The sequence below is a fragment of the Neomonachus schauinslandi genome, chromosome 13 (assembly GCF_002201575.2).
Source record: "Neomonachus schauinslandi chromosome 13, ASM220157v2, whole genome shotgun sequence".
Classification (NCBI taxonomy): Eukaryota; Metazoa; Chordata; class Mammalia; order Carnivora; family Phocidae; genus Neomonachus; species Neomonachus schauinslandi.
In genome coordinates this window covers 58,035,685-58,062,050 of record NC_058415.1, presented here as the reverse complement: position 1 = coordinate 58,062,050, position 26,366 = coordinate 58,035,685, and the positions used below count along the sequence as shown (strand labels likewise).

Here is a 26,366-nt window from a genome sequence, read left to right as displayed (position 1 = left end):
AAGGGCTCTCTGCCCCTAGGAAGGGTTCATGTTCCCCAAGGGCCAGGCCCAAAGCCCCTCTCAGCTGGAACAGATGCTGCTGACAGCGGCCCCCCCCTGGGCCCACAAGGCCCAGCTCCTCCTGCTCATTGATGCACAGCTGGTAACCGCAGCCCCGGGCCCGGGCTCCAGATGGGACCCGGTGGTCAGTCTTGGCACGTGGGGGCAGCAAGAAGCCCACACTGCCAGCGATGAGCATATGCCAAATGCTGTGAATGTAGAAGTAGTTGTCTCGGGTCTCCACAAAAGCATAGAGTAGGACAGCACTGCCTGCAATAAGGCTGCCAGGACACAGGTAGAAAAGCCAGCGGCGCCACGTGGGTGGGTAGCAGTGCCGGCGGCGGACGCTGCGTACTGTCTGGGGGAAGCAGAGAAGTGGGACTCAGGAATACAAGGTCTTGGAACCCAAGCCAGAACTGGTTATTCTCAGGCTTCCCTGGAGCCCTGGTCATGACCTGAAGGCACCTGCCAAGTCTGGAGTGGGCACCACGAACAGCACAGTGATGATGACAGGGTCCAAGCCCATCTTAAACTGGGGACCAGATCCTTAGGGCCCTGCACCCAAGTCCTGTTGGGACGCCCCCCTCCCGAAGCCCTCCCAACCTTACCCAGGCTGTGGCCAAGATCCCCAGGGCGAAGAGACTGGGTCCAAGCAGGTTCCAGAGTCCATGCCGGTCAAGCTGTAGAGCCATAGACAGCAGCATAGCCCCCAGCAAATACAGCACCTGGAGAAAGAGGACTCCAGGGTCTGGGCCGGGTGGGCGGGAAGCACTTGGCAATGCCCCCAGGGAGAGGTGGGGAGTGAATTTCAAGTAGACTTTGCCTACAGTTGTCCCCCAGGGCCCACTCTGGACTGACCTGCTTGACCACAGGCTGTAAACGAGCCATGGCAATGACAGTGACCCACACGGACATTAAGGAGCCCAGGAAATCACAGAACTGCAGCACATCGTAGTCCATGATGCAGAAAACCACAATGCCTGGCTGGTCACAGGCATGGTAAAACTGGAGGAAGAAATGACAGGCATTGAGAGAACTTGGGTCAACAGTCCAGGTCCATGAAACAGGAGAAAGAGGTCACGAGGGTGGTGTGCTGCTGTCAGAAAAGCAGAGGTCAGAGGTCACAGGATGAGCATAACTGGGACATGCCTGACTCCTTGCTCCTGAGAAGAATGTGGTAGGGAAGCCTGGTCTGCCTCACAAGCCCTATGTATCTGCCAGCCCTGACCCTGTCCTTACCTTCCTGATTTTCCTGCTTATGGAATGTACTACGGAGAGCACCAGGCCAGCGGGGATTCCAGGTCCATCAAACTGAGGCCAATCTTCCCCTACTTCTCATGCTCACCATGGGTCCCACCTATAATCCCCATCCCTGGCCCAAGCTATGGGGCTAGACGCTGCTCTTTTGGCCAACCCAGACCCTAAGCCTCCCCTGCATATCCCAGTCTCCCCTGATAGCTCAGACTCTAAGTTAGGATTCATCTTCAGGCCTTACACTAACTGGCCCTCTTCATCCCCTCCCACCCAATGTCATGGGTGGAGGCGTGGGGGGGGAGGGAAGTAAGAAAAAAGGCAGTCTCTGGGCCATGGAGAAGAGCATGTCACTTTACAGCATGGAGAAGAAACTAGGGAAGGGAGAATGCCCACCTATCCTCCACTGTGGGAAAGACGGTAAAGAAGAGCTACAAAGGAGGCACAGGGGACACAGGTGGGATTGGATGAGACTATAGTGGGCACCCCAATTAAGGAACCAAGGTCTGCAGTCAGCCCCCCTTGGTCTGTGGTCCCAACTCCTGTGCCTCTCTGGACAATGCTATCATGGCCTCGAGCATCCTGTGTTCCCTTACTTGTAAAAGGGGCTACCCAAAAATGACCTGAGTTCTTTTTACCTTAGAACATTTGCTGTCACCTTTCTCTGAACTGCTGTGTAGAATTTATGTGATTTTTTTATTGATGGCAAACGCTAAGAACATGTATGGTTTTAAGACTATCTTTGGTGTGAAGATGACAGGATCATGTATCCCTATGAGCCCACCCCAAGACAAGATACTGGGTAAGACCTATGAGGACAAACAACTCCAGACCAAGAACAAACATCACAGTGGCATGCTCACTCCCCCCATCACCTGATATTGCCCCTGCTCCATGTCAGGAAGAACAGACTGTTATAGTGATGAAAAAAAGAAAATTAAAATGCTATAATGGAAGAGAAAAGGTTTTTGACCTATATAAACTTGGTGAAAATCTACTCATTGGAGCTGACCTTGAGACATACCAGCAGATTTTACAGGATCAAAAAAGTTTCTTAAGATCCTGTGACTCAATCTGCTTTATCTCTGTCCCCTGCGTGTTACACCTGGTCCTTAGAGAGCCATGGCTGCTGAGGGCATCTCTTGATAGCAGGAACAAGCTGCTGGAGTTGCCACGGTTGGACTGAAGTTCATCAGACTGAACTGAAACCGGGGCAGGAAGGCTACGTGTTGTACCACCCAAACATGGCGTTGGAAGTGGCTTGATGCTTGACTGAAGGGAGCCTTTAGGTACTACTTTCAGCCCAGGTCAATTTCTTCATCATTCTATTGAAAAGCAACCCTAAGTCACAAGGGCTCTGAGTCCAGAAGAGAGATGGCCTTACAGACCTCCGTGAGACAGGCAGCCCGGTGCTCCAGAGGCGTATCCTTAACTGTGGGTGGAGGGCAGGGAGATCTAGCCCACAGCGAAGGAAAGAGGTAGCTGAGCAATATCACAGGTCATTCACGTCTGGCAGCAAGGGTCTCTGTAACTTTGGGGAAGAATGGAAATGGGAGAACCTGGTCTGTTTGGATGTATTACTGTTGAGAATGAGAAGGTAGAGGTGAGGTCAGGAAGATGAGTTCAGGGAAAAGGAGCATTCTATCCTGAACTCAAATCACAAATCATGACACCCCAACCTTAATCAAACAGCATCCACCTTAGAAAAAAGCAGGTGGGAAACTGAAGCAAGTCTGTTGTGAAAACTAGCAGAATCCAGTCCAGGAGCCGAGCTGCCAACAACAGAGTGGGAAAGCAGACTCGAAAGTTCAGTCTCTAGAGACAAAGGATGAGAAAGAAATTGCTAAGTTTCTTTTGAACCTGTTGAAGAGTTTATCCAGTCATTCAAATTGCAAAATTTGTAACTTTGGAAAAGGTGAATAACGTAAGAACAGGGAGAAGCTAGGAGTTTAGAAAAAGAAAAAAAAAAGAAAAAGAAAACTTAGGGATATTAATTGGCACTGGGAAACCTTGGGTTTGAGTCCTTCAAATTTTAAAGTCTTAAGCTTGTGTACCTATCCTCTGTCTTTCCCTTCACTTTGGAGGTAAAGGATGCTGTCCCTTCAGGAAGAGACTGCTTTGGAATGATCAGGTTTTGAGTACTCCAAGCTTCTGAAAGGGCTTGCAAGTTTAGCAACCATGGCTCCCTCTTACATATTATTAAATTGAGAAAGTAAGCTCTTACTGGGAAACTGAGAGACTTTTCATGGGAGTTCACATCTGCATTAGAATTAGTATCTGAACACACCTAAAAGATTGATTTTTTTCAATTCTTTCTTTCTCTTGTATGTGCTGATCAATTGATGGAGTTAATTTAGTTTCTAGGCAAATCAATATTTTGGTCTTTTGCTATTTTAGCTATTGGATATTGACTATCCTCTACGTCTAAAATCAGATATAAGTACTATAGCTACTAAATTACCCATTACTATTTTCTGATTTGGATTTTATTTTGTTTAAAGATTTTATTTATTTATTTGACAGAGAGAGAGATAGCGAGAACAGGAACACAAGCAGGGGGAGCGGGAGAGGGAGAAGCAGGCTTCCCGCCGAGCAGGGAGCCTGATGTGGGGCTCGATCCCAGGACCCTGGGATCATGACCTGAGCCGAAGGCAGACACTTAATGACTGAGCCACCCAGGCGCCCCTTGGATTTTATTTTAAAACATTAATTTTACATTTCAGCCTTCACCAAGCTTGCTCCATCTGCCTGACTTTCAAGTATATAAAAGGAAATGTCCAAACATTTCTGGAAGAGGGACTTGTAATAAATCCTTCAATCTCAGATAAGAGAAGATCTATATCAGAAAAAAAGCAAAGCTAAATCACCTAATATCGAAGACACATATAAGGGAATAATTAATTGAAGGCTGATTGTCCTCCTAGGAATTTCTCTGCAATGAAAAAAGAGCAGGGGATAATGGAGAGATTGTCCCTGGAATAGAGAGGTTTGGGGAGAAATCACTGCACTAGTATTCTATGACTGATTATTGTCTAAGCATACTAAAAGGTCAGAGAGATTTTTAAGGTTGTAGAAAACCTACAGGAGTAGAGTTAAGTTAAAATTGCAGTGTGAGGGCGCCTGGGTGGCTCAGTTGGTTAAGCGACTGCCTTCGGCTCAGGTCATGATCCTGGAGTCCCGGGATCGAGTCCCGCATCGGGCTCCCTGCTCGGCAGGGAGTCTGCTTCTCCCTCTGACCCTCCTCCCTCTCATGCTCTCTGTCTCTCATTCTCTCTCTCAAATAAATAAATAAAATCTTTAAAAAAAAAAAAAATTGCAGTGTGAGGTGAACAAGATGATGGACCTTTCACCAATCCTGATGTGGCTATGGTTGTTGCTGAATGTCTAAAAACATCACTGGTGAAGTCCACCACTGACTCCTTCATGGGGCTCAATCCACTAGGGAAACCAACCAACAACCTGTGTCAGCTGACTTCACTGAAATTTCTCAACCTGGAGAAGACAGCATCTTGTCATCATATATTCTGGGTATATATTTGTCCCTTCTACCTGCAGTGCTTCCTCCTGCTTTATTATTCATGGAGCAGAATCCACTCTCCATTGCCACGGCACCCCACTCATTACCACCTTTAACCAGGAGATACAACTGACAGTAAACAAAGTAAAGCAAATCACTCACCACCATAGAATTCACTGGTGTAAACACACTGCCCAACACCTAGGAGCAACCAGCGGAAGGAAACACCGGAATGGCCTACTGAAGGCTCAGTTATGGTGTCACCTGGGAGACTCTACTCTGTAAGTCTGTAATACTCTCCTATATGTTTGGTGCACAGTGTGTGCCAAATATATAGAAGAGTAAGCTTACCAAAGCTAAAGTAAGCTTTAGTCATCTCATACTTTATGCCATGTATGCTCATGAGAGAACATCCCTACACTAATAAACTTTCCTCCATGCAGAAGCAAAGACAGAAACTTGCAACATTATCGATCCACTGAAAATTATGGGCTGATTTTTACATTTTGTCAACAGAAATAAAAAGAAGTGATAGAAATAACACAAAGATTGGGAAATTTAAAAAAACAAATTTAGACTACAAACTGGCTTCTGTTAATATAATTTTAATCTAATTTGACACCTCCCTCAGCTTTGGACATTTATGAGGTAATTTTTTTAAAATTAACCTAAATTGTTTTCTGTGAGATTTCATATTTTTATAACATAACTATATAGTTCATCTAATGCTTCAAAATGGAGTATCCAGGCACTACAGAATGTAAAACTAGAAATGCAAATACATTCAATCCACGCAGTGGCTGGAATATTTGCACTCAGGATATAATGGAATTTATGGCTATTTCCTTATTATCTGCCTCCATTTCCTCTTGGAAACAGTCATGGGATATTGCCAGGGGCCACTAAGAATTACTTGCAAGGTGTGCTTGTAGCCAGGATGTCAGCAATCAGTGAGAAAGGCCCCGCGGGGCCCCAGGACGTCAGCTCGTGGGAACGGATTATGAGGCTTCGACTAGCACTGGGAAGGATTCACGGCTTGAACTGTATGGGTTAGAGCTGTAAAACTGCAATGTTTGATAGATTTCCCTTGATGACTTCCTGCATTTGGTTATATTTTTTGATCTTTTGATTGGCTCTTCTTATCTTTTAATAATTTGAGAACTATTTTTAAAGAAGAATGTGAGAACTATTAAACTGAGGTCATAAGTTTCTCTACAGACTCCAGGACCTCTGAGAAACTGAGGTCAGGTTGGAAATTTACCAACGCATCCTCTCTGCTCTGGTAGGGGAGACAATATAGCTTAGTGATTACATGTAAGGAACCTAGAGTCAGGCTGCACGAGAATTCTGGTTCTACCACTCACGTTACACCTCAAAGTACTTAAACTGCCCTCATCTGCAAAAAGGGATGATGATGATGATGATGATGATGATGATGATGATGATGATGATATAAGTGCCTATCTATTGCTCTAGGGGTATTGTGAGGACTCAATTTGCAGTGTCTGACACACTAGATGTTATTTTGCTGTTTCCATGATCTGAACTGGTCTCGCTATACACAAAATCAAGTGCTGGATTTGTGACCTGTTTTTAACATATTTTACATATTATGCAACATATTTTGCATTTTAAATATTTTACATATTTACACTCTAAACTCTTGAAGAACAAACCTACTGCCTGCTCCCATGCCCTGGATAGGAATCGATGCACCACTCCAGCTGTAGACTGTCCTGGCTTTGAAGACAGGGAAGAAGACTGTCATCTACGCCCTGGTACTGTTACCTGCAGTATGACCAGTGGGTCCTTAAATGGAGACTGTTGAGGAATGAAGTAAGTCTAAACTAAGTAAAGAATCAGAAAGGAAGAGCAATGGGGAACCTGCCCAGGAAAACTGGATGACCCGTAGTTCTACATTTTGGCCCATGTGGAAAAAGAAGAGGAGTTAGAGCAAGACTTCAGGCAATACCGCAGAGCCAGCATCTTTTCCTTGATCTTTTGATTATCCTATTCTTTTTCTTAAGTTAGCTCCACACCCGGGCGCCTGGGTGGCTCAGTTGGTTAAGCGACTGCCTTCAGCTCAGGTCATGATCCTGGAGTTCTGGGATCGAGTCCCACGTCGGGCTCCCTGCTCAGCAGGGAGTCTGCCTCTCTCTCTCTGACCCTCCCCCCTCTCATGCTCTCTATCTCATTCTCTCTCTCAAATAAAGAAATAAAATCTTTAAAAAAAAAAAAAAAAGTTAGCTCCACACCCAACATGGGGCTTGAACTCACAAGCCCAAGATTAAGAGTCGCATGCTCTACTGACTAAGCCAGCCAGGCGCTCTGCTTATTATCCTCGTTAAGAAAGTGGAAGCTCTGTATGTGACGTCAGCCACTGTAGCCCGCTCCTCTGGTGTTCCAACTGGGAAAAAGGTCTTTTCTTTCAAGGACGGTTTGCCGTTGTATCCAGAATATAAGGAGTCATCTGGTACTGAACACTCTAGAGCCAACATCCAGGATGCTTGTGCAAAGTGCAGGAGAACGAACATACTCTCCCCACATGTTCCAGGCTCCTGATACACTTAGGTACTGTTACTGATTGTGACTCCTATTAGATCTGCATGCAGCCAAGAGTAGGCTGGTGGAGCAGCTGTTGCTAGAGGATTTGGTGAGCCACAGTATAAAGGGCATCTGGCAGTTAAAAAAAAAAAAAAAAGGAGAGAGAGAGAGAGAGAAACAGTGTCTGCTATAAAAATAGAATGAAGCACTGTCAAAGCAGGTCCAAAAAAGGGGGCAGCCAAGCAAAATTAGAGTGTGCTCTTCTCACCCAGCTAAAGAGAAGGTCTCTCTACACAGCATGGTTCTAGCCTCCTCTTCCTCACCTGTGCATGAACATCCTGGAGGACCTGACAACATGCCCCTCAGTTTCAGAGCATTCACCCCCCTCCACTTTCTGCTAAATGATAAGTAGGATTTTGGTAATTTGGACATATGTCTGATCCATTAATGCTGAACAAAAGGGAAGCACATATTGGTTTTTGTGATATTCTTGTTGCCAAGACATGAAGAAAGTCTGAGTCCATCTAAGATTTTTGCAGGGCTCATAAGGCAGGCACTGTATGTCATGAGATGCCAAGAGCCCAGAGATGAGCTGAAAAGATCCCTAGATGCAGCATCTCAAGGGGAGACTCTACACGGGGGTTAAGTCACATTAGCAGACTCACTCCTCTACCTTTTCCTTATACTATTTATGAAGCTTGCTGGTTAATATGAACTTTTCTGATTATGGAGGAGTGGGAAAATACAGAGAAGGGACTGTGGACATTCTGTAATGGGAAGGGAAGAATTTAAAACTATATTAAGCTTCATTAAAATATATTCCTTTGAGCTGGAATTTTATATCACACTGTCACTTCCCATGTTGTCTCAGGACATAGTTGAGTCCATAAAATGTCTTAGGATCCCAAGAGCCAGAATGTTCTATAAATTACCCAGTTACAGAGATCCTCTCTGTCTTCCAAAAGTCCCCATAAGAAATCAAGGAGGCCATGGTGACTGAATGGGGAGACACCTTTTCATACCGTAAGAAAGAAGAAGCTAAAGATACAGAAATGCCCAGTACAATGAAGAACATGGGCACAGTATAGCTAGCCCTCACATCATGAGAGATGAAAGTGGAGACTCCATATAGAGACACGGGAGAAAGTACAGATCTCTTGTCACCATAAGGAGGAGAAAAGGGAAAGTTGTAGACACCATTCCATACTGTAGGACAGCCAGTATATTGAGGTAAAGGTCCCCGTGGCCCTCAGTGTGTGAGACAGCCGGAGACCACACACTGTTTCAAGCGGCTGTTGGTTCTCTTAAGTTACAAACAGCCCTGTTCATTTAGCCTGATGTGCCTTACAAAAATTACCATATTCTAGGCGTGCCGTGACCCTGCTGTAGAAAACATTGTGAGGAGGGAGACATCCTCATGTAATGAAGGCGCAGACATCCCCAAACCCGTGGAAAACACGGTGGAAATGCAGACCCTCACCCATCACCATAAGGACTCGGTGAAGACACAGATGCATCGCATACCGTGGAGAAGAACATGGTGAAGGTGTAGACAGCAGCTTCCAGCACATATCGGCTCCGAATGGCCAGGACCACGGGTGGCAAAAACATGAGGTTGCTCAGGCAGAGCAGTAGCGTAGACAGCAGCTGGAATCCATAGGTGAGCGCATCGGCACTGTCGGTGCAGCCCCAGCCCCTCCACCCTGCGAGTGGGGAGGGCACAAGGTGGAAGGTGGAAGAGGGCCCAAGGCAGCCACAGGTTCGTCACTCCTGCTGGCGGCCTCTCGCCAGGCCCCAGACATTGCCAGGGAAGGGTGGTCTCCGCCCTCCCATTCTCTCCAAACCCATCCTCAATTCAAGGTGCCTCCGCCCGTCCAGGCCGCCCCTCCAACCCAGGAAGCCCGCCCACGGCTCCCTCACCAGCCCAGCCCGCTCACCGGCCTTGCACTCGCAAGCCGCGTACAGGTAGTTGTGCGTGCGCAGCAGCTTGCACTGGCCGTAGGGCCCGCAGTCGTCCACGCAGGGGGAGAGGAAAGTGCGCAGCCGCACCTCGGCCGTCGCGTTCCGGCACCGCACGTACCTGCGCGCACACACACCGGGCCGTCAGCGGAGTCCCAAGCCGCTCCTTCCCCAGCCCGGCCCCGCCCGGCCCCGCCCCGCTCACCGAGGCCCCACCCCGCACAGGGAGCGCAGGGTCAGGAACCAGGTCCCAGTCTGTGGGAAAGGGATTCGCAGCCTGGCCACTCTGGAAGTGGCACTGACGGACAGGAGGAAGCCAGCCAGGGACTCTTAGGGGAGAAGGGAGAAGAGGGGGTATCAGCGAGAGGGAGGAGGAGTCAGTGTGGGGTCAAGACCTAAAGAACCTTCACCCACCTGACCACATTTCCCTAGCCCATCCTTCCTCCATACCATCCCCCACTGGCCCCAGCCCCAGAGTTAAAGCCTCCTCTGCTTCCCCCATTCCTCACCCCCACCTTTAGAACAGGTCACCGCTGCATCCCCCAGGCTCAAGGGCACCTCGTGAGTCAGGCATCCAAACACCGTCACATTCTCCTGGAGCAGGGAGCTCTGCGAGGGCAGGTATGAAAACGAAGAGGTCACACCCTCCAGACCCTACCACCACCCCACCGCCCCCAGACTCCTACACCTGTTAACACCTCTCCAGAAACCCCTCCAGGAGCTCACTGGACATCCCATTCCTGCAGGTTCTCTCCACACCAAAACCTGCCTTTCTCTTTCTCCCTCTTTCTTTCTCTGTCCTTCTCTCTCTTTTCTCCCTCTCTCACCCCTGTTCTTAGAACAGAAAAACTGGAGAACACCAGATCCTCCACAGCAGAGATCTTTCAAAGACTGATGAGAAGGCAAGGCCCAGTTCTGAACATTGTCATTGAGCAGAATTGTTTAAACTCTGTCCAGACAAGAGAGAACACCCTGTTTCAGTCCCATCTAGCTTACTGAGGGGGGAGTGAGAGGGGGGCTGTTGCTGGATGTAGAAACTAGTTGTGAACAAAGGAAACTGTAAGGTTTTCAATCATCTTCACTTGGGTCTGAAGGCAGGAGGAGTGTAAAGAAATGTACTCTTCCCCAGGTAAAATGATCCTAGGTACTGAACAGCGGTAATAGAACACCTGGGGGGTTAGTGTATCAACCTGTCTGGGATTTAAAGAAACCAGATATCCACAGGAGTAAATGTAAGGAGTGTCTACAAGAATAAAAGTAACAGAATGCCATAAGCTCACCTCATTCAAAAAGGATTTGAGGTAGCTTATTAAATGCATATAATAGGATAAAATAAATGCATGAGGGAAATTTAAAAATCAAGATAAAAAAATAAAGTCTGTCCTTAGATGTGAGCCATATATTTGATGCTAACTTCCAAGCAACCAAAGCAAAAAAAGGAAACATAATGAGTTACCAGATTTTATCTTACGAGTCCATAAGATAAAATTTAATTAGAGTCTCAAGAGAAGCACAGCATCCAAACCGGTGGTTCTCAGGAAAATTCTCATCAAAGAAGCACTGTGTTCTGTCATGCATCCTGTCCTCAACCACAAGAGTGAATTTCATACAACTTGTTTATAACTTCCCTCAATGCAAGCCAGGGTAATATACCAAAGTATTATACCATAAAAGTCATTCTAGTTGGAAGCCAAAGGGGGGGAAATGTCCTCTAGGTATGCAGTTCTCTGATCCAAATGTTCAGTTCTTGATTCCAAGGGGAAAAATCAAAATACTCGGAGGGAAAAATCAGAGTAGATGAGCCAATATATCTTTCAGAATAAATATAATAGGCTGTTTGAGGTGTGTAACAAGTGTCATGGCATGCAGATGGGTGTAATATATGCAGATGAATGCACAAAGGGACAGGGTGAGAGGTTGCAGGGAGGTTGGGCCTCTACTCTCAAGATACTGAGGAAGAACAAGTATGGGTCTTACTGGTCTCTGAAACAGGCTCTATAGTTTCAAGGTCAAATCAAGACTTCACTGTCACGGCCCAAAGGCAATAAGAGTCACAGAGAATTTAAATATGAAAATAAGGAATGTCTTTGGGCTTAAGAATCTGATCTGTCCTGACCAGCAGGAGGACTAAAAAGTTCTGAGCCATGTCCTACAAAAGACCACATCTAGCCACAGACCAGGTCTCAGGTTGGCTGGTAGGGAAATGGTGCCTGCTCCCTAGAGCTGGGGAATAGTACATAAATTATTGGATCAATGTCAATTTAAGACAGTCACTAATGGCCTGACACAGGGCTCTGCCCTAAGCCCAGTCTTATTTAGTGCTGAAAATAATAACTAAGAGGTACAGAAGGCTGGCTTTTCAAGTGTGAATTACATAAAGCAGGGAAGACCCAAGACCCAAACTAGTACTAGGCAATGCCTCAAAGATGGACATGAATTCTTTCACTGAAGTTAAAAAGTTCACTGCAAAAATACGAGGTGGGAATTGGCAGGAGTTCACATGAACCAGCTCAGGGCACAAAAATGTGTGCGTCCCTTAGTGACGAGTAGATAAACATGGAAGTTAATGTGAAAAAGGACTGAGAAGACACACAGTTTTAGGTCTTCTTCAATTTTCCAAAGTTTTTACATGTGATCCTATTACTCTTATAAAAAAGTAAATGTACACAACTGGTTTGAAAAAAAGAAAAAGAAAAAAGGAAAAGACTCCGAAATCTTAGTTCACCACAACCCCAGGTGATCCCCCAGTGTGATGTGGCAGCTCAAAGAGGGAACCTGACCTCAGGCTGCACAAACACCACCTGCCACGCTGGTCAGACCCCCTTGGATCACTTATCTCAGAGACACTAGGACCAGAGGAGACAGCAGAGGATGGGGAGAGGTCTAAGATGCTGAGGTTGTTCAGCTTTGGGGAGATGAGGGGCATCTGAAGGACTACTTAACAGGATAGGAATGTAACAACTGTACCGCACAGAAGATGTAAAATAATAGGGGAAACTGTGCAGGGAAAGAGGGGGGATATGGGAACTCCCTGTACTTTCTGCCCAATTTTTCTGTAAGCTTAAAACTGCTCTGAAAAAATCAAGTCTATTAATTTAAAAAAAGAAAAGAAAAAAAAGGACAAGGATAGATTTACTGGATATAGCTTCTGGGGCAAAACAAAGATTGGTGGGTAGAAATCCTGGAGGCAGATTTTCATGGAATGTCACGACTTCCTTTAGCAATCAGAGCTGTCTAAATATGGACCGCATGGCCTCAAGAGGTGGTGAACTCCCCATCACAGAAGATATGCAAGAAAAGTGAACACCTGCCATAGCAGCCCTTGGGAAGTAGAAGGTTAGCCTATAAAACTGGGATAACTTAGCCCACTGTGAGTCGCCCTGGCCGACCCAGCCCTATCTGTAGTAGAGTCAACACTCAGGGGAATGTCTGTATGTTTACTGATCAGACTTGGGCTGAGACATTGTCCCTAATCGTAAAGTGGGCCCAAAGCAACCCTGACATCTTCTCCTTCAAGCTCCCCTCCAGGGCAACCCCCCCCCCCCCCGCCTCCCCGTTTTCCACCAAGAGTACCACATTGAGCTGGAGCTCCAGGCTGAGAACGCCTCCGCTGTCCAGCACTGGCAGCAGCCTCAGGGCAAACACTGCGGGGCGCTCAGGGGGCAGGGCCACGCTGGGGCCAAAGAAGATGTAGAAGTGGACAGAGAAGGTGTCCAGCTCATTGCGCAGTGTCGGGCGCACTGGCCAGCAGTGCTCTGGTGGGGATGTGGCCCCAGGCCCCTCCGCAGAAGCCCCCAGGGATGGCGGCTCTGGGGGCAGTGGCTGGTTGCCCAGTGACTGGGGCATGTTCATGGCAGCTCCAGGGACGAGGACACGGGACAGGCTGGGCTGTGGGCACTCTGTGGGCAGAGGGAATCCGTGCTGGGGACTGCTGCCCTCACAAGCCCTGCAGCCCCACCACAAACCAGAGCTGAGCCAGACAGGAATTAGCAAAGAGTAGGGAGGGATGAGAACTAGAATCAAATGTCCTTTGGAAGTATGGGGCATCCAGGGTCACAAGATAGGGCCCAGGGGGTTCCTAGTGGTCACAACCAACGGAATGTCATGTGGAGGGAATCAAGGTCATCTCTCCCTCCCCAAGGACAGTGAAGACACTGTAGAAACAGATGATGGGCTCTCTCACTGATTTGCACGGGCTTTGGCAAGGACAGTGTCCCAGAGGTTTTAGATGCCCCTGCCTAAGCCCAGGAAACTGAACGAGATTAAATCAAGGACAGTAATGAGGTCCCTTAGTTAGCCCCTGTCAAATGCAAAAAATTATCTAAAGGCCTTCCAATGAATCGAAGCTTCAAGTGGAAGGGCTTTTGGGAGTGTGAAGGAGCCTGGGGGGTTAGGGAGATTCTAGGGCCACGGCAGAGGGTCAGTTGAACACAACCACCATGGCTGCCTCTTCCCAGCCACAGATGTCGGCACAGGCTGAGTGGCCAAGGCAGATGTGGGGCTTCTGACCTTGCAACCGCACACAGAGCTGGAAGCGGATGGTCCTGCCAGGACCCCGGGATGGGATCTCCACACGCACGTAGACCCAGTGCCCCCAGGGGGGCAGTGCCAGCTCCAGCTGGCACACCGAGGCACCTCCACAGGACAAAGAGCTTGAGTTGTGCAGGGGTGGGGCCTTGGGGCGCAGGCGCAACGTCAGGGGGCAGGCTGATGCCCCGCGGCTCCCCACACACGCCAGCTGTGCTGAAACCCTGTAAGTAAAGCTGGGCACAAAGACCCTGGGCAGAGGGGAGGTTGGGGGTAAGAAAGGACAGGCGAGAGGCTGAGAGGGACACCAGACTGAGGCAAACACTCAGGAAGAAGGCGGCATGGAGGGACAGGGGAAACAGGAGAACAGGAGGCCTTTTTGCTTCCTCCCCTCTGTGCCGGGAGAGAGGGAGGCAGGGGTCCAACCCCCCCTGGGGGCTCTGGGTGGCCCCGTAGCCCAGGTTGGCCAGTGGAAAAGTAGGAACAGGTAGACGGGCTGAGAAGCCAAAAGAACCCTGTTCCCTGTTTGAAGCCAAGGAAGGAAGAGGGAAAGGGTCAGGTTTGGGGGAGTATTCGACTTACTTGTACAGGGCTGAGCGATTGTGGGCCGAGAGGGTTTGCTCTGAGGGACGGCCAGGCACCAGCACAGCAACGTCCAGCAAACGCCGGACAATCAGCTGTGGTTGAAGGAGGTACTGACACTCATCCTGGAGACCCTGAGACAAAAGCAGGAGTGGTGGGAGGAGAGACAGCAAGGGTGCTACTAAAGCAAGGCGAACAGAATCTGCCGAAGGGTGGGGGACAAAGCTCCCAGGGCTAGGACTGAGGTCTCTCTAAGCTCCGGGTCCCTCCTGCCTGGTCTCCACTTCTGTCTTTCTAGGTGCATAGGATCTACTCCGATCCTCCGCGCTGGCTGACGTCTGGGGACTCAAAGCCACGCCCCCCAGACAATCAGGCCTGCACCTCCTCCACTCTAACCCCTCCTCCTGGACACTCCCAGACAGCCCCTCGAGGTAATTTCAAAACACCCCATTTCCCCTCCGCGCCCTCAAGAACTTAGAACACTGGCTCTCTTTTGGGGTTAGAAAGCTCCCTGAGGCCTCTAGTCCAAACCAACCCAGCCTTCCTAATCTGAATCTTCCATTTCCTTTATTCCCTACTCGGCCCTCCCAAGTGTTTGTCCAGCCTCTGCATTAACACCCCCCGGGGAAGGGCCACTCTACCTTCTAGGCAATCTCCAGACTGTAGGCAACTTGAAAACAGGAACCTTGTCTTATTTTATTTTTGCTCCCCAAGACATGAAGCCTAATCATGCCTCACAGATGAACGTCGGCTGAATAAATGAATGAATAAACGAATCAACACAGCTGTGGGCAGCTCTGATGTTTATGAAGCCAGAGCCTGTTTTCTGTCTCCCCTCCCACTGCTCTGCCTCAGGGGACCCACAGATACATCTGCTCCTTCTGAATCAAGCTGGGTTTCTTCCATTACTGGACACGACAGCCACATCTAAGCTGCTCTTCTGGGTGAGATCCCTGACCCTTGTCGACTGAGTTGGCACCGCCCTGGCACGCACAGCCTCCTCACTCCTCTGTGGGCACAGTCCCTTCTGGCCCCTCCTCTGCAGCATCTGCAGCTACCTAAGCCCTCTGATCCCAGCAGGTCAGAGGAGGACAGGGCTCCTGATGAGGCTTCTCAGTTCTTCTGGACAAATGGCCTTATGCTGGCCCAAGAAACTGAAGGCCACTGTTTACTTATGTGGTTATTCTGACCGAGACAAACCTCTAAACCTCATTCTGACAGAAGTTCCAGGCTCTGACATCCCTCTGGGTTCCATACCGTGGAACGAGCCAGCCAAGGCACTGACTTCCAGCAAAGCTCCCCAAGGCTGAAAGCAGGGAGGCCTTGATGAGGCCAGGCCAAAGACCTCACTACCCTCTGCCTGGAATTCTTCTGTGCCTTTTGCACCACTGCATCCCCAATGCCCAGCACACTACCTGGCAAATACTAGGCACTAAGAAAATATCTGTTCAGTTAAAGAGTGGGTGACAAAAAGAGGGTCCTTTCAGAGAGCTCTTCAACCTACCTAGTTGCTCGAAGACCTCCATCTCTGATACCCAAAGCAGATGTCCTTCATTTTTGGTGTCAAACCCTAAGGACCAGAAGTACTACCACAAGTCATCTCATCAACCCCACTTCCTACGGGAGCAGTCACCACCACAATAACCTTGCAGTAAGCGAGCCCCAAGGGTGGGGGCTCACACGCAGGAGGTGGCCCATTTCCTTGCTGGATGGACAATCCAGGGGGAAGAAACACTTTGCTCTACATCTTTCTTGTTGTTGGCTTAACTGAAGGATCAATGGACATGACCTCAATGGTTAAAATGTGCTCCTTCCTTAAACTGTATAATGCGCACATCCCTTACTGCGGAGGGAAGCATTCAATCAGTGGAGAGCAGGGAAGGTGCAGAGATGCAGCAGCCTTCACCCTTGATAGGGCCAGAGAAAGGGCACCAGAAGCCAGGTCTTCAGGAGCTGCCAAGGCATAAGCCAAGTGAGAGAGTCCAAACTGAGCCAACATCAGCAGTCATGTAAGGAATGGGGTCAAAGCAAGGACACTTGAGAAACCAGGAGGGCCAAAGTGAGAAGGAGAGTGGGAACTAGTCTGAAAGGAGCTAGGGAGGAAGGCCTTTGACTGAACCCCAGACTGTCCTCAGCAAGGCTGAGTTTCCTGTGGAAGGCCTCAGCAGGGTGGCCAGTGCCAGACTCTGGATAGGGCTTATGGACTAAGATGCCCAAAGACGCTTGCCCTTCCCTGTAGGAATATCCCAATACCCAGGACAGCCCCTGGCCCACAGTCAGTCAGCACCAATCAACACAGAAGAGTGCCGGACAGCCTGCAGGGGGCAAGAGTGCAAGCAGAGAGATGACTGGGAGGCTAGTGCAGTGGCCCTGGAGAAAGCTCAGGGAAGGTTTGCTCAGAATGGAAAGAGAGAAGCAGATGCATTCAGAGCATACTTTAGAAGTAGAATCAACAAGACATTTTCTTTACGGACTAGCTATAGAGAAATAAAGGGAAAAGAAGAATCAAGTATGACACCTAAATTGGGGGCTTGAGCAAATGGAGAATGGCAGTGCCACTGACTGAGAAGAAGACTAGAGAGAAGAGGCTTGGGCTGGGAGCAGTAAAATGAGAATCAATGAGATTTTCACTTTGGGCTCTGCTTTGATTTGTACATGCTAAGTTTGAGACATTTCTTGGACATCCAATCAGAGATACCAAGCCGTTAAATATAAAGTCTGAGATTTAAAGAAATTAGGACTCATGGAATACACTTGGAAAACATAACTTATAGGTGGTATTTAAAACTGGAGACACCTAGCAAGAGAATGGAGAAATAAAAAGGAATAAAAGGAACCATCTCAGGACCAAACATTGGGGCCCCACAAAATGCACCAAGCAGAGGAGACACCAAGAAAGGAGACAGAGAAGGAGTGGTGGGTAGGAGGAAAATCAGGACAGTTCTATAAAGTCATAAAGGCCACAAGGAGAAAGTGTTTTAAGAAGGAAAGAGTAATAGAAGGAACTCGTTAATAGCTAGTTACTACTTAACTCTGGAGAGAGGAAGTAGGGACTGGAAGGAGTGAAGGGAAGAGGAAGACTTACTTTTCACTGTATGCCTTTTGTACCTTTCGAATGTTGTACCACGTGCATATATTACCTATTCGAGACACAAATATAATAATTTAGAAGGAGGAGGAAGAGCAGAATGAGCACTGTTAGCAGATTTTAATCTCTTCAAGTTGAGATACAGAGCTATACTTGGTCTGGTTGATGGATTCAGTCGGATCCTTTCTTCCCTACCATCTGCTTCTTTGCTTTCCTTATCCTTGTTTTCATTACTTTACCTGCTTTCATTTACTTTCAAATCTTGGAGCTGGAAAGAGGAAGCATTTGAGGAGAACTCTGCTCCAGAAATTTGGAAAACTTTCCCCTAATGAGCCAGGTGGTACCAGATGTTACCTATAATCCAAAGGTCAGTCTCTCAGGGCAGACTGGGCACCACAGAATGAACACATGCTCCAAGACAGGGAGGGCAAGGCAATGGAGGGCATGGGTCAAGACAGAAGAGGTTGACAGGGAAAAGGGGAAAAGGAAAGGAGAAGTGAGATCAGTTTGGGACCCTATGAATTTGAGAAGATAGCAGAAGAACAATGAAAATTGGCCATGCCGCCGCTGTGTGCCAGGCTCTGTGCCAGGTGCTAGGAATACAGTAGCCAGTGGCACAGACACAGGAGCTTGCAGACGTGTGCGACCAGAGCGCAGGAGAACGGCATGGACCAGGTAAGTCACTGCCCTTCTACAACCTCTTAAAGGTCCCAATCACTCTCAGGATAAAGTTCAAACTTCTAGGTCCTTCGTGATCTGGCCTCTGCTCACCCGCCCAGCTCCCTTACCCAGTCCAACAAGCACTCCACACTGAACCGCTTCAGTTCTCCCCTCTGCGCCTTAGCCCATGCTACTCCCACCACGTGGAATGGCTTCCCTTGCTTTTTCAACATCAGGCCTCCCTTCCTGTTTCCTAAAACCACCTCTACCATATTACCAGACTGAGTTAGCCATCTCTCCTTTGTCCTCTTAAAACATCTCCTGTATCTCAATAATATACATCTTATTCATCTGTGTCCCTCACACCCAAGGTCTGGGACAAAGCAGGTGCCCAAGGACTAAGGTCTAAAGGGAGGTCTGAGCTCATCCCCAAAGCTGAGGAGGGCCGTAGAAACAGTGCTGCCTTCTTATGGTTGGAACTCTTCAGTCCCCACCTGAGGCCAAGCCTCACAGGAAGTCAGGACAGCAGTATGAGGAGAAAGTAAGTCAAGAAGATGGAGCCCTGGAGGAATGCTCTGGACAATTAATTCACAGGCTGGAGTCTAGGGAATTAACCAGAGAACAAGAATCCTTAGAGGCCCATATAAGATTCCAAAAGATAATCAAATTCTTAGAGAAACCACAAGGATGATTTCTTGCCCGTCCCTCACCCCCAAGCCTCTAGAAGACGCCTTAACTAAAGATCTACATCTCTCGTGGTATTCAGGACTGCTGTCATTCATGGGCAAGGTGTAACAGTGTCCCCTTGTCTCTGATATTGCCATACCTCAGGAGTTCTGCCAGCCAGCCCTCCAGCTTGCAGTTCCGAGTCCCCAGACCCCACTTGCTGTATCTAGATGCAAATGGCTACGTCAAGGCGGGTTCTGACCTCTCCTCACCAGGCCCCCAGTTCCTCCTACTCATCCAGAAAGGTTTCTGGATAACTAGAGCAGGGCTTCAGAAAGATTTTCCCTGTCAGTTCTCACAAAGAGAATCAAGGATCGAAGTTACAATCAGGAATGTGCTCTTTGGGATTTGGCCAAAGACCTAAGGCATTCCTTGGAATAGAATAACCAACCCCTAGTTCTGATGAGAGTCAAGATCTACCTAGAACCCAGAGCCATTTCCAGGTGAGTTCCCAACATGCTGTCATCCACAGGGCTCCCAGGCCTTGACAGGAAATTCTCTGGTACAACCCTCTCAGGAAAGAGAGGCCTATCACTGAGGCCTCAAATTGCTTTCTCAGCCATAGTTCCCATCGCTGACAACAGCAGACCAGTGCACCTGTCCCTGTACAATTCTCAACTCATTCAAAAGCATCATAACATCTTCTCTGAGCACTGCGCTATAGCAGGAGGAGGAGAGGTGAGTCTGGCGTGGACAAAGAGCCACTGCCCTCAAGGAACTCAGCCTGGAGAGATACAGCTGAGTCAAATCTTCCCAACTGGAAATTTCGCAATGGCCAAGTCCCACTAGCTTTCGTGTTCCTCAGCATCCTGTTCTCTAAATCCTTGCTCTGCTTACGCGCAGTCCTTCACCCTTACCACTGGCCCCACACATGGGGCCATCCCACTCTGCCAAGGGCCAGCTTATCATACCCTCCCTTCCTGCCAATGGACAAGAGTAAGAAACCTATAGATCCTCTCACTACAAGGAGGATATCTGGCCTGTACCTGTGGCATTTCTTTCCCCTCCAAATCAGAATGGAGAAGCATACTGATCTTTGAACCTACACTTCAGACTTTAAAAACCTCTGTTCTATGAAATCAGAGCTGACATTTGGAGAAAAGGAAGCAACAGTTGGGATGGACACCAGCTGCCCAAGGCCTCCTTTTAACAGGAAAGGGCTTCCCTGCCCCCAAGTGTTCTCCTATGGTCTTCCAGAGGGTGTAGGGAGCTGAAATTATGATAGAAGAGGAATGTTTTCTCCCAGATGGACCAACAACTGGGCTGGAGCCTATGAGAGTCTGCAGGGCTATCACCAATCAAGATGTAGAACAAGACCAGTCTTGGGTTTGTGCAGCAGCATATGACCAGTCCGTGGCTGGCTTCTGATCACCTTGAATAACCCTCACACCTTCTAACAGGGACACTACTCCACAGTGCCAGGGCCTCTGACCGATTCCAGACTCTGCACTTTCCCTTCAGCTACCTGCACCCACTATGTCCTCCTAAGGCTCCCAAATTGCCTCCTACAGATCATGACCTCTGGCCCACCTGCCGGCCTCTAGCTACACCCCACCCTCGCCACCCTTATGCTGTTGCCCACCCTGGAACAAGGCTGGTATGCCAGGTAGCCTGAGGGGGATTCTGCAGGCATGGAGAAGCAGCTTTGGCCCCTCCTACCCTGGGCAGCATCAACCCACCTTGACAGAGATGTGGCCATGGGCCTGGGGAAGGTGGGCAGCCAAGAACCAGTCCCCAGGTAAGGGGCTGCTGACGTTAAAGATGCCTGAGGTGCGGTTGGGCAGTGTCCAGCTGAGGGTCAGTGAGAAAACCCCAGGCACAGCCGTGTCCCCTGGGAAGTGTGTGTGCAGGGGATTGATGACAGGGGGTGCCCCGGACCGGAAATACCTGGGGGACCAGAATGAGGAGAGGAAGACAACAGGCAATGGGGTGGGAGATGGGAAATGGGGAAAAGAAAGAACTGTCACTCATCACCAATAACACAAGTGAATTCCCTATACTGATACATACAACAAAGTGGTTCCAGGTCAGGAGTCAGGGCATAAAGAGTAAGTCAGCTCAGGCTCTCACACAGTCAAACAGGAGTCAGGAGCCAGAGGTCCCTCACTTAGTCATACTTCAATCTGGACATAGGTGAGGGGTTGGGTCAGTTTAGATACTCATACAGTCACACTTTAGTTTGGAAAGTGCTCTGGAGTTGGAGGTGGGGGTCAGGATGTTAACTCGGACACTCACACAGTCACACTTTGGTCTGGGCAGTGGTCCCCAAAGGTTCCCCCCTGCTCCTTGAAGATGATGAGGTTCCAAACAGCCAGGAATGTGTCCTCAGGAACATGGAAGTGGAAGAGCTCGGTGCTGGCAAAGGAGCGGAAGGGACTCAGCTTGCGGGGTGAGCAGGTGGAGTAGTCAGTCAGGAAGAGGCCTCCTGGGGAGCAGGCAAGAGAGAAAGGAGCAGGGTAGGACACAGGGCACGTTCGTTAAGCAACAGGAATAGCACCAACTCAACAAATATTCTCCTCTGAGCCAAGAGCTGGGGCTCATGCTGCCCTAGCCATCTGCTTTACTCCTTATAATGACCTTGGGAAAAATGACCTGTTTTTACAGATAAGGAAACTGAGGCTTAAACCTAGACCAACTGAGGATTCAAACTTAGATCTATCTACATCCCAAACCAGGACCCTTTATATGCCCCCACAGCTGTCCCTCACTGAGGAGTCATTGTTCTCTTCTTAGCAAGCTTAACAAAACAGAGGTGTGAATGGCGTGTGCTGGGGTGGGGGGTGGGGGACATGGGCTCTTTGGCCACTGAGCAGGCTAGAACTCCACCTGTGGAGCTTGGGAGTCAGCACTGAATGTGTAACTTCCTTGTTTATTTTCTTCCCCTTTCTGTTCCCCTGTGGTTCCAGGAGCAGTAAAAACCCTCAGAAGCTTCACAAAAGCTGTCTGTATACTGGCTCAGGGCAGGAGGGGGAAGGGGAAAGTGTGGTGAGGATGCAAGGGGCCTGCCTGGGTGGCAGAGGCAAGAACAGGAGCTGGTAGGCCACCATGAGGACTCCCAGGAGAGGAGGGGAGTCATCAGGCCCTGTAGGATTCAGAATGAGCAATCAGAGGGCGTTTCCCCAGAGGGAGGCCCGGTGAGGCAGTCAGCTGGCGACTCAGGAGAATATCAAACCACTTGGAAATATTCACACTTGGGGTTGGGGGCACTGGTTATCTCTAACTGAAGCGCCAAGATACAAGTACCTGATCATGGTTGTTCAGAGCAGAGCCAAGGTGAGCAAAAAAGTCTGGTGTCAGCAGCTCTCCAGGCAAATGCATGGGCACTAGGACTGCCGTGACAGTGAAAATAACCCAGTAGCTCAGCTGCATAGAAGAGTGTCCCCTATGGCAGGCAAAGTTCTGGAGAATCTGACTGCTCTGGAGACCTAAGATCAGCCCTAGAGAAGCACAGAAGGATGCCCCCAGGACAGATGAGAAGGCTGGGAACTCCAGCAGCTTCAGGACAGAGCAGGGGGTAGAGGGAAGACCGTGGAGGGGCGCTTTCAGCCAAACAGGAAATACACACAGGGCTTACCTAGTCTGACAATCTCCCTTCCAGAAATGGGAGCTATAACTCAAGATGAGGTATTTGAAATAAGAGAGAAAGAGGCATCTGGGAAAGGGAGCCTGCTGAAGGAGGGAACACAGGTAAGGAAGGCACCACTGAACTTCAAGGTCACCCTGCAGGGAGCTGCCCTAAGTATGTAGAGGCCACGGGCCCTAGACTGGCCTATGCTCATCTTCAAAGCCATGGCTAGACCCAAGGACTAGTCAGTCCAGTTCAGACCACATGACTGATGAGCCTCAACAGTCAGCAAGGAAAACCTGCCACCTTTGCGAGCTGAGCACTGATAATGGAGGCAGAAAGCCAAGAGCTGAATAGCCTGGCTGCTATTGTTTACAAGAAAGTGGAGCTCTGGAGCACCCTCTACTGGGGTTAGGGGAGAGCTTCTCCTCCCCAAAGCTGGTACCAGGTCATCGGATGGGCCACTGCTATTGTGAGGAAGAAATGTTGGCCAGTCCCCCAGTGCAGACCCTCCGAGAATTGGTGGTGAAAAGCAGCTAATGACTTTTGGAAAAAAATGGATAAGTACAAAGTACAAAAGTACAAGTACAAAAAACCCTTGTGATTCAAAGGAACATGGCATGGCCTGGAGAACTGGGAAACTGGTTAAGCCACCCGAAAAGTGGCCAGGGGCTACAGAGGTCACAGAATGGGCTGGTGGGAAAGGGAGTGAGCAGCAACTGACATGGTGGGAGGAGCCTAGAAGTTCTAAGGGCAGATGCTTGAGAAAGTGTCTACAGCCCCATTCACTCCAAGCTTTGGTTTGGCATTTCACAACGGCCTACAGAGCTGTGTCCCAGAGGAAGCATGAGTAAAGCCCTAGTCAAGCCCAGAGGAACCCGTCCTGGATGCTCCATACTTCCACATGAAGCTAGGGTGATTTTCCACCACCGTCTGAAACACACACGCACACGCACACGCACACACGCAAATACACATACAGGCAGAGGCTGGCCCTGCTAGTGATAGCACTAGGTGGAACAAAAGGCGGCTTCCTGGGATGGCAAGGCACCCCTGGGCTATGCAACTATAGTCAGCTGAGCCCAAGGAAAAGACCCAAGGATTGGGGTAGACCAGGAGACCCAGGAGGTACCTTCCATTCCTGAAATGAGACTAAAGCCAACAATAAGCATTCATTAAGACTACGCTATGCGCTCTGATATGCTCTGATGGTCCTGTGACACTGCCAGCCTCTTCTCAAGTGAAACCTGTCACCACCACCAGGTCACAGAGCACCCCTGTGGGCCAGGCCACAGCCACCAAGGCAGGGATTATTAACAACACCAAGGGCAGCCCTTAGTAGAGCCTATTCAGAGCTCTTTTCCAACTTCATTACAATTCTCCCCAAAGCACCTGAACCTGCTTCTGGACAATCATCTTTTAATCCACATCTTTCAGCTTCCTACAGTTCTGTGGCTGTCAGCCACCCTCCTCCCCTAGCCAGCCCAGGCTTGCTCAATGGGCTCGTGAACAAAGAAGCCATGGTGGCAGGGATGGATGCTACGAATTGGGCTCAACAGTAGATTCTCCCTCACCTAAACTGAAAAACTGGCCTGGCTATTACCTGGCTATTACCAAATTAGGCTATTGCCTAATTTGCCAGCAGCATTCATCAACACTGAGCCCCTCTATAGCTCCTTCCTTCAAAGAGTCAGGCTAGGGGCACATGGATTATCCTATATGTTGTGGGAGGCAGCAAACACTGCCTCCAACTAAGAAATCCATTTGGAAGGTGACACTTCGGTGATCTGTCTATAGGAGGAGCAAGAATTGCTGAAGAGGAACATGTGTGGCCACAACATGTACTCTCCCCCTCACGTAATCACATAGGCACTCAGAGGACACGCAGGGGCTCCCATGCATGCCACAGAACATACTAACACATAAGCATGTATACGCACTGCACATGACAAGCATTCCCCCAGACCCCTCAGGTACACAAACACATAGGTACCCAGATGCCAGTGAACATACATATAGAGCTTGGACACCTCTGCAGTGGCATGACCTTTGGCATGTACCGATCTCCTCAAGTTTATACACTGAACTAGGCCCCCAAAGCTCACTGAAACCCAACTCCCACCCCAGCTGCTCTGTTATTATTGCCAAAGACTCCCTTAGGTATATCTCCATCTTATCTAGAGTGCCAGAGGGGACTGGGGGCTGAGGCTGTGAAGACCACAGTCATCTCCTTAAGATGGGGCCAACTTCATGGCATATCTCCTACAGCCAGGAACCCCGCCTGCTCCCACATTCCACCCATTAAGAAGTTGCACCTCGGGCGCCTGGGTGGCTCAGTTGGTTAAGCGACTGCCTTCGGCTCAGGTCACGATCCTGGAGTCCCAGGATCGAGTCCCGCATCGGGCTCCCTGCTCAGCAGGGGGTCTGCTTCTCCCTCTGACCCTCTTCCCTCTCGTGCCCTCTGTCTCTCATTCTCTCTCTCAAATAAATAAATAAAATCTTAAAAAAAAAAAAGAAGTTGGACCTCCCCCTCTCCGAATCACTTCCTCCCTGGATGGTGGTCCTAGGCTGACAACTGGCAAATGTGGAAGCCCCACTGTGGGCAGACATGGGAGAGGATAGGTTGTGCTTTGAGTCTTCTCTCAACTGGGTCTATTTTCCTATTAGGCATATGTTGCAGTGAAAAAAAAAAAAAAAACTAGTATAAAACAGGAACTAGGAAACTTTTTTTAGCCCCAGTACTGCCATTTACAAGCTGTATGACCTTGGGAAAACTGCCCCCCAACTGAGCCTCAGTTTCCCCATCTATAAAATGGCCCTCTATATTTCAAGACTGCTCTAAAAGTGTCAGGAATTATTCCTAAGCAAAACAAACTTATCTGGAACAAGACTCATTACAAGAAGAAAACTAACCCATGTCCAACTGTTTGCTACATTGTTCTCAAAACTGTTTTCTTAACCCTGTTTTAATGCATGCCCAATATCTCAAAGTTTAGGCTAGAACTTCCCACACTGGACTAGAGGCTCTCTGATATAGGATTATGTCTCCCCCATCAAACTTCCCTTGCAGAAGAAGTTCCAAGTTTCCTTCCTTGGAAAAGCAAGAGTCAAAGCGGGGTCAGGATGGCCACCAGGAAAGAAAACCTTGGAGTCTCTGTCCTGGGGATTATTAGGCACCTGCTGAGCCTCAAGCCCTCAGTTTCCTCTCTTCTGACCCTCCCAATTTCTCTCAGTTGTGTAAGACCTCTCTCCTCCCTGTTTCTCCGGACTTCTTCCCCAGTGATCTAGTTGCCCAGGACCCACCTCTCCTGAATCCCTCCAGTCCACCCCTCCCTGCCTCAGTGCTTCCTGCTTCTGCACTCACCAGCCCCCGGGCCAAGGACCGAGAACAGCAACAGCAGCAATAAGGCTGGCGGCAGCTGGAGCCCAGACCTGAGTCGAGGCTGGGAGAGGGGCAGGGTATGAGAGAGGGGGGTGGATAGTGGGAGAGACTTGGGTAAACACAGAGATGAGGGCAAAGGCTGAGATAATGGATTGGGCTGTGCTGGGCACTGGGGCTTGAACAAGGGCAGGGAATGGGATTGAAGGAGGGGCTGTAATGGGGACTGGGGCAAGGGCAGGGTTTGGGCACCGGGTTTAAGCAAACACTGGGAATGGGGTTGGGACAGGGTTTCGGCTGGGATTTGTGACAGGAGGTGGAACAAGGGCAGAGGAGGGGTTGGGGGCCAGGACAGGCACAGGGACTGGGACTGGGACTGGAGGGGGGGCCTGGGTTGGGACTCGGATCTGGGCATTCGCTGGGACCCAGGCCGGGGCAGGGGCCGATTTGAGAAGCGGGGCGAGGGCGGGGCTGGGGGCCAAGGGCTGGGTGAGGATAGGACGAGGGGCCGGGACCAGGGCTGGGCCAT

General features: G+C 49.3%; 1 protein-coding gene across 1 annotated transcript; it reads right to left on the bottom strand.

Moving 5' to 3' along the window:
* Nucleotides 1–26,366, bottom strand: TMEM8B (transmembrane protein 8B). Its single transcript, XM_021691114.2, is given in 15 exon segments — nt 1–96; nt 98–397; nt 648–764; nt 898–1,044; nt 8,876–9,054; nt 9,289–9,431; nt 9,516–9,639; nt 9,826–9,919; nt 12,884–13,209; nt 13,820–14,088; nt 14,420–14,553; nt 20,573–20,780; nt 21,129–21,318; nt 25,823–26,226; nt 26,263–26,366. Coding segments are annotated over 15 exon segments (2,775 nt in total). The 3' UTR covers nt 1–60.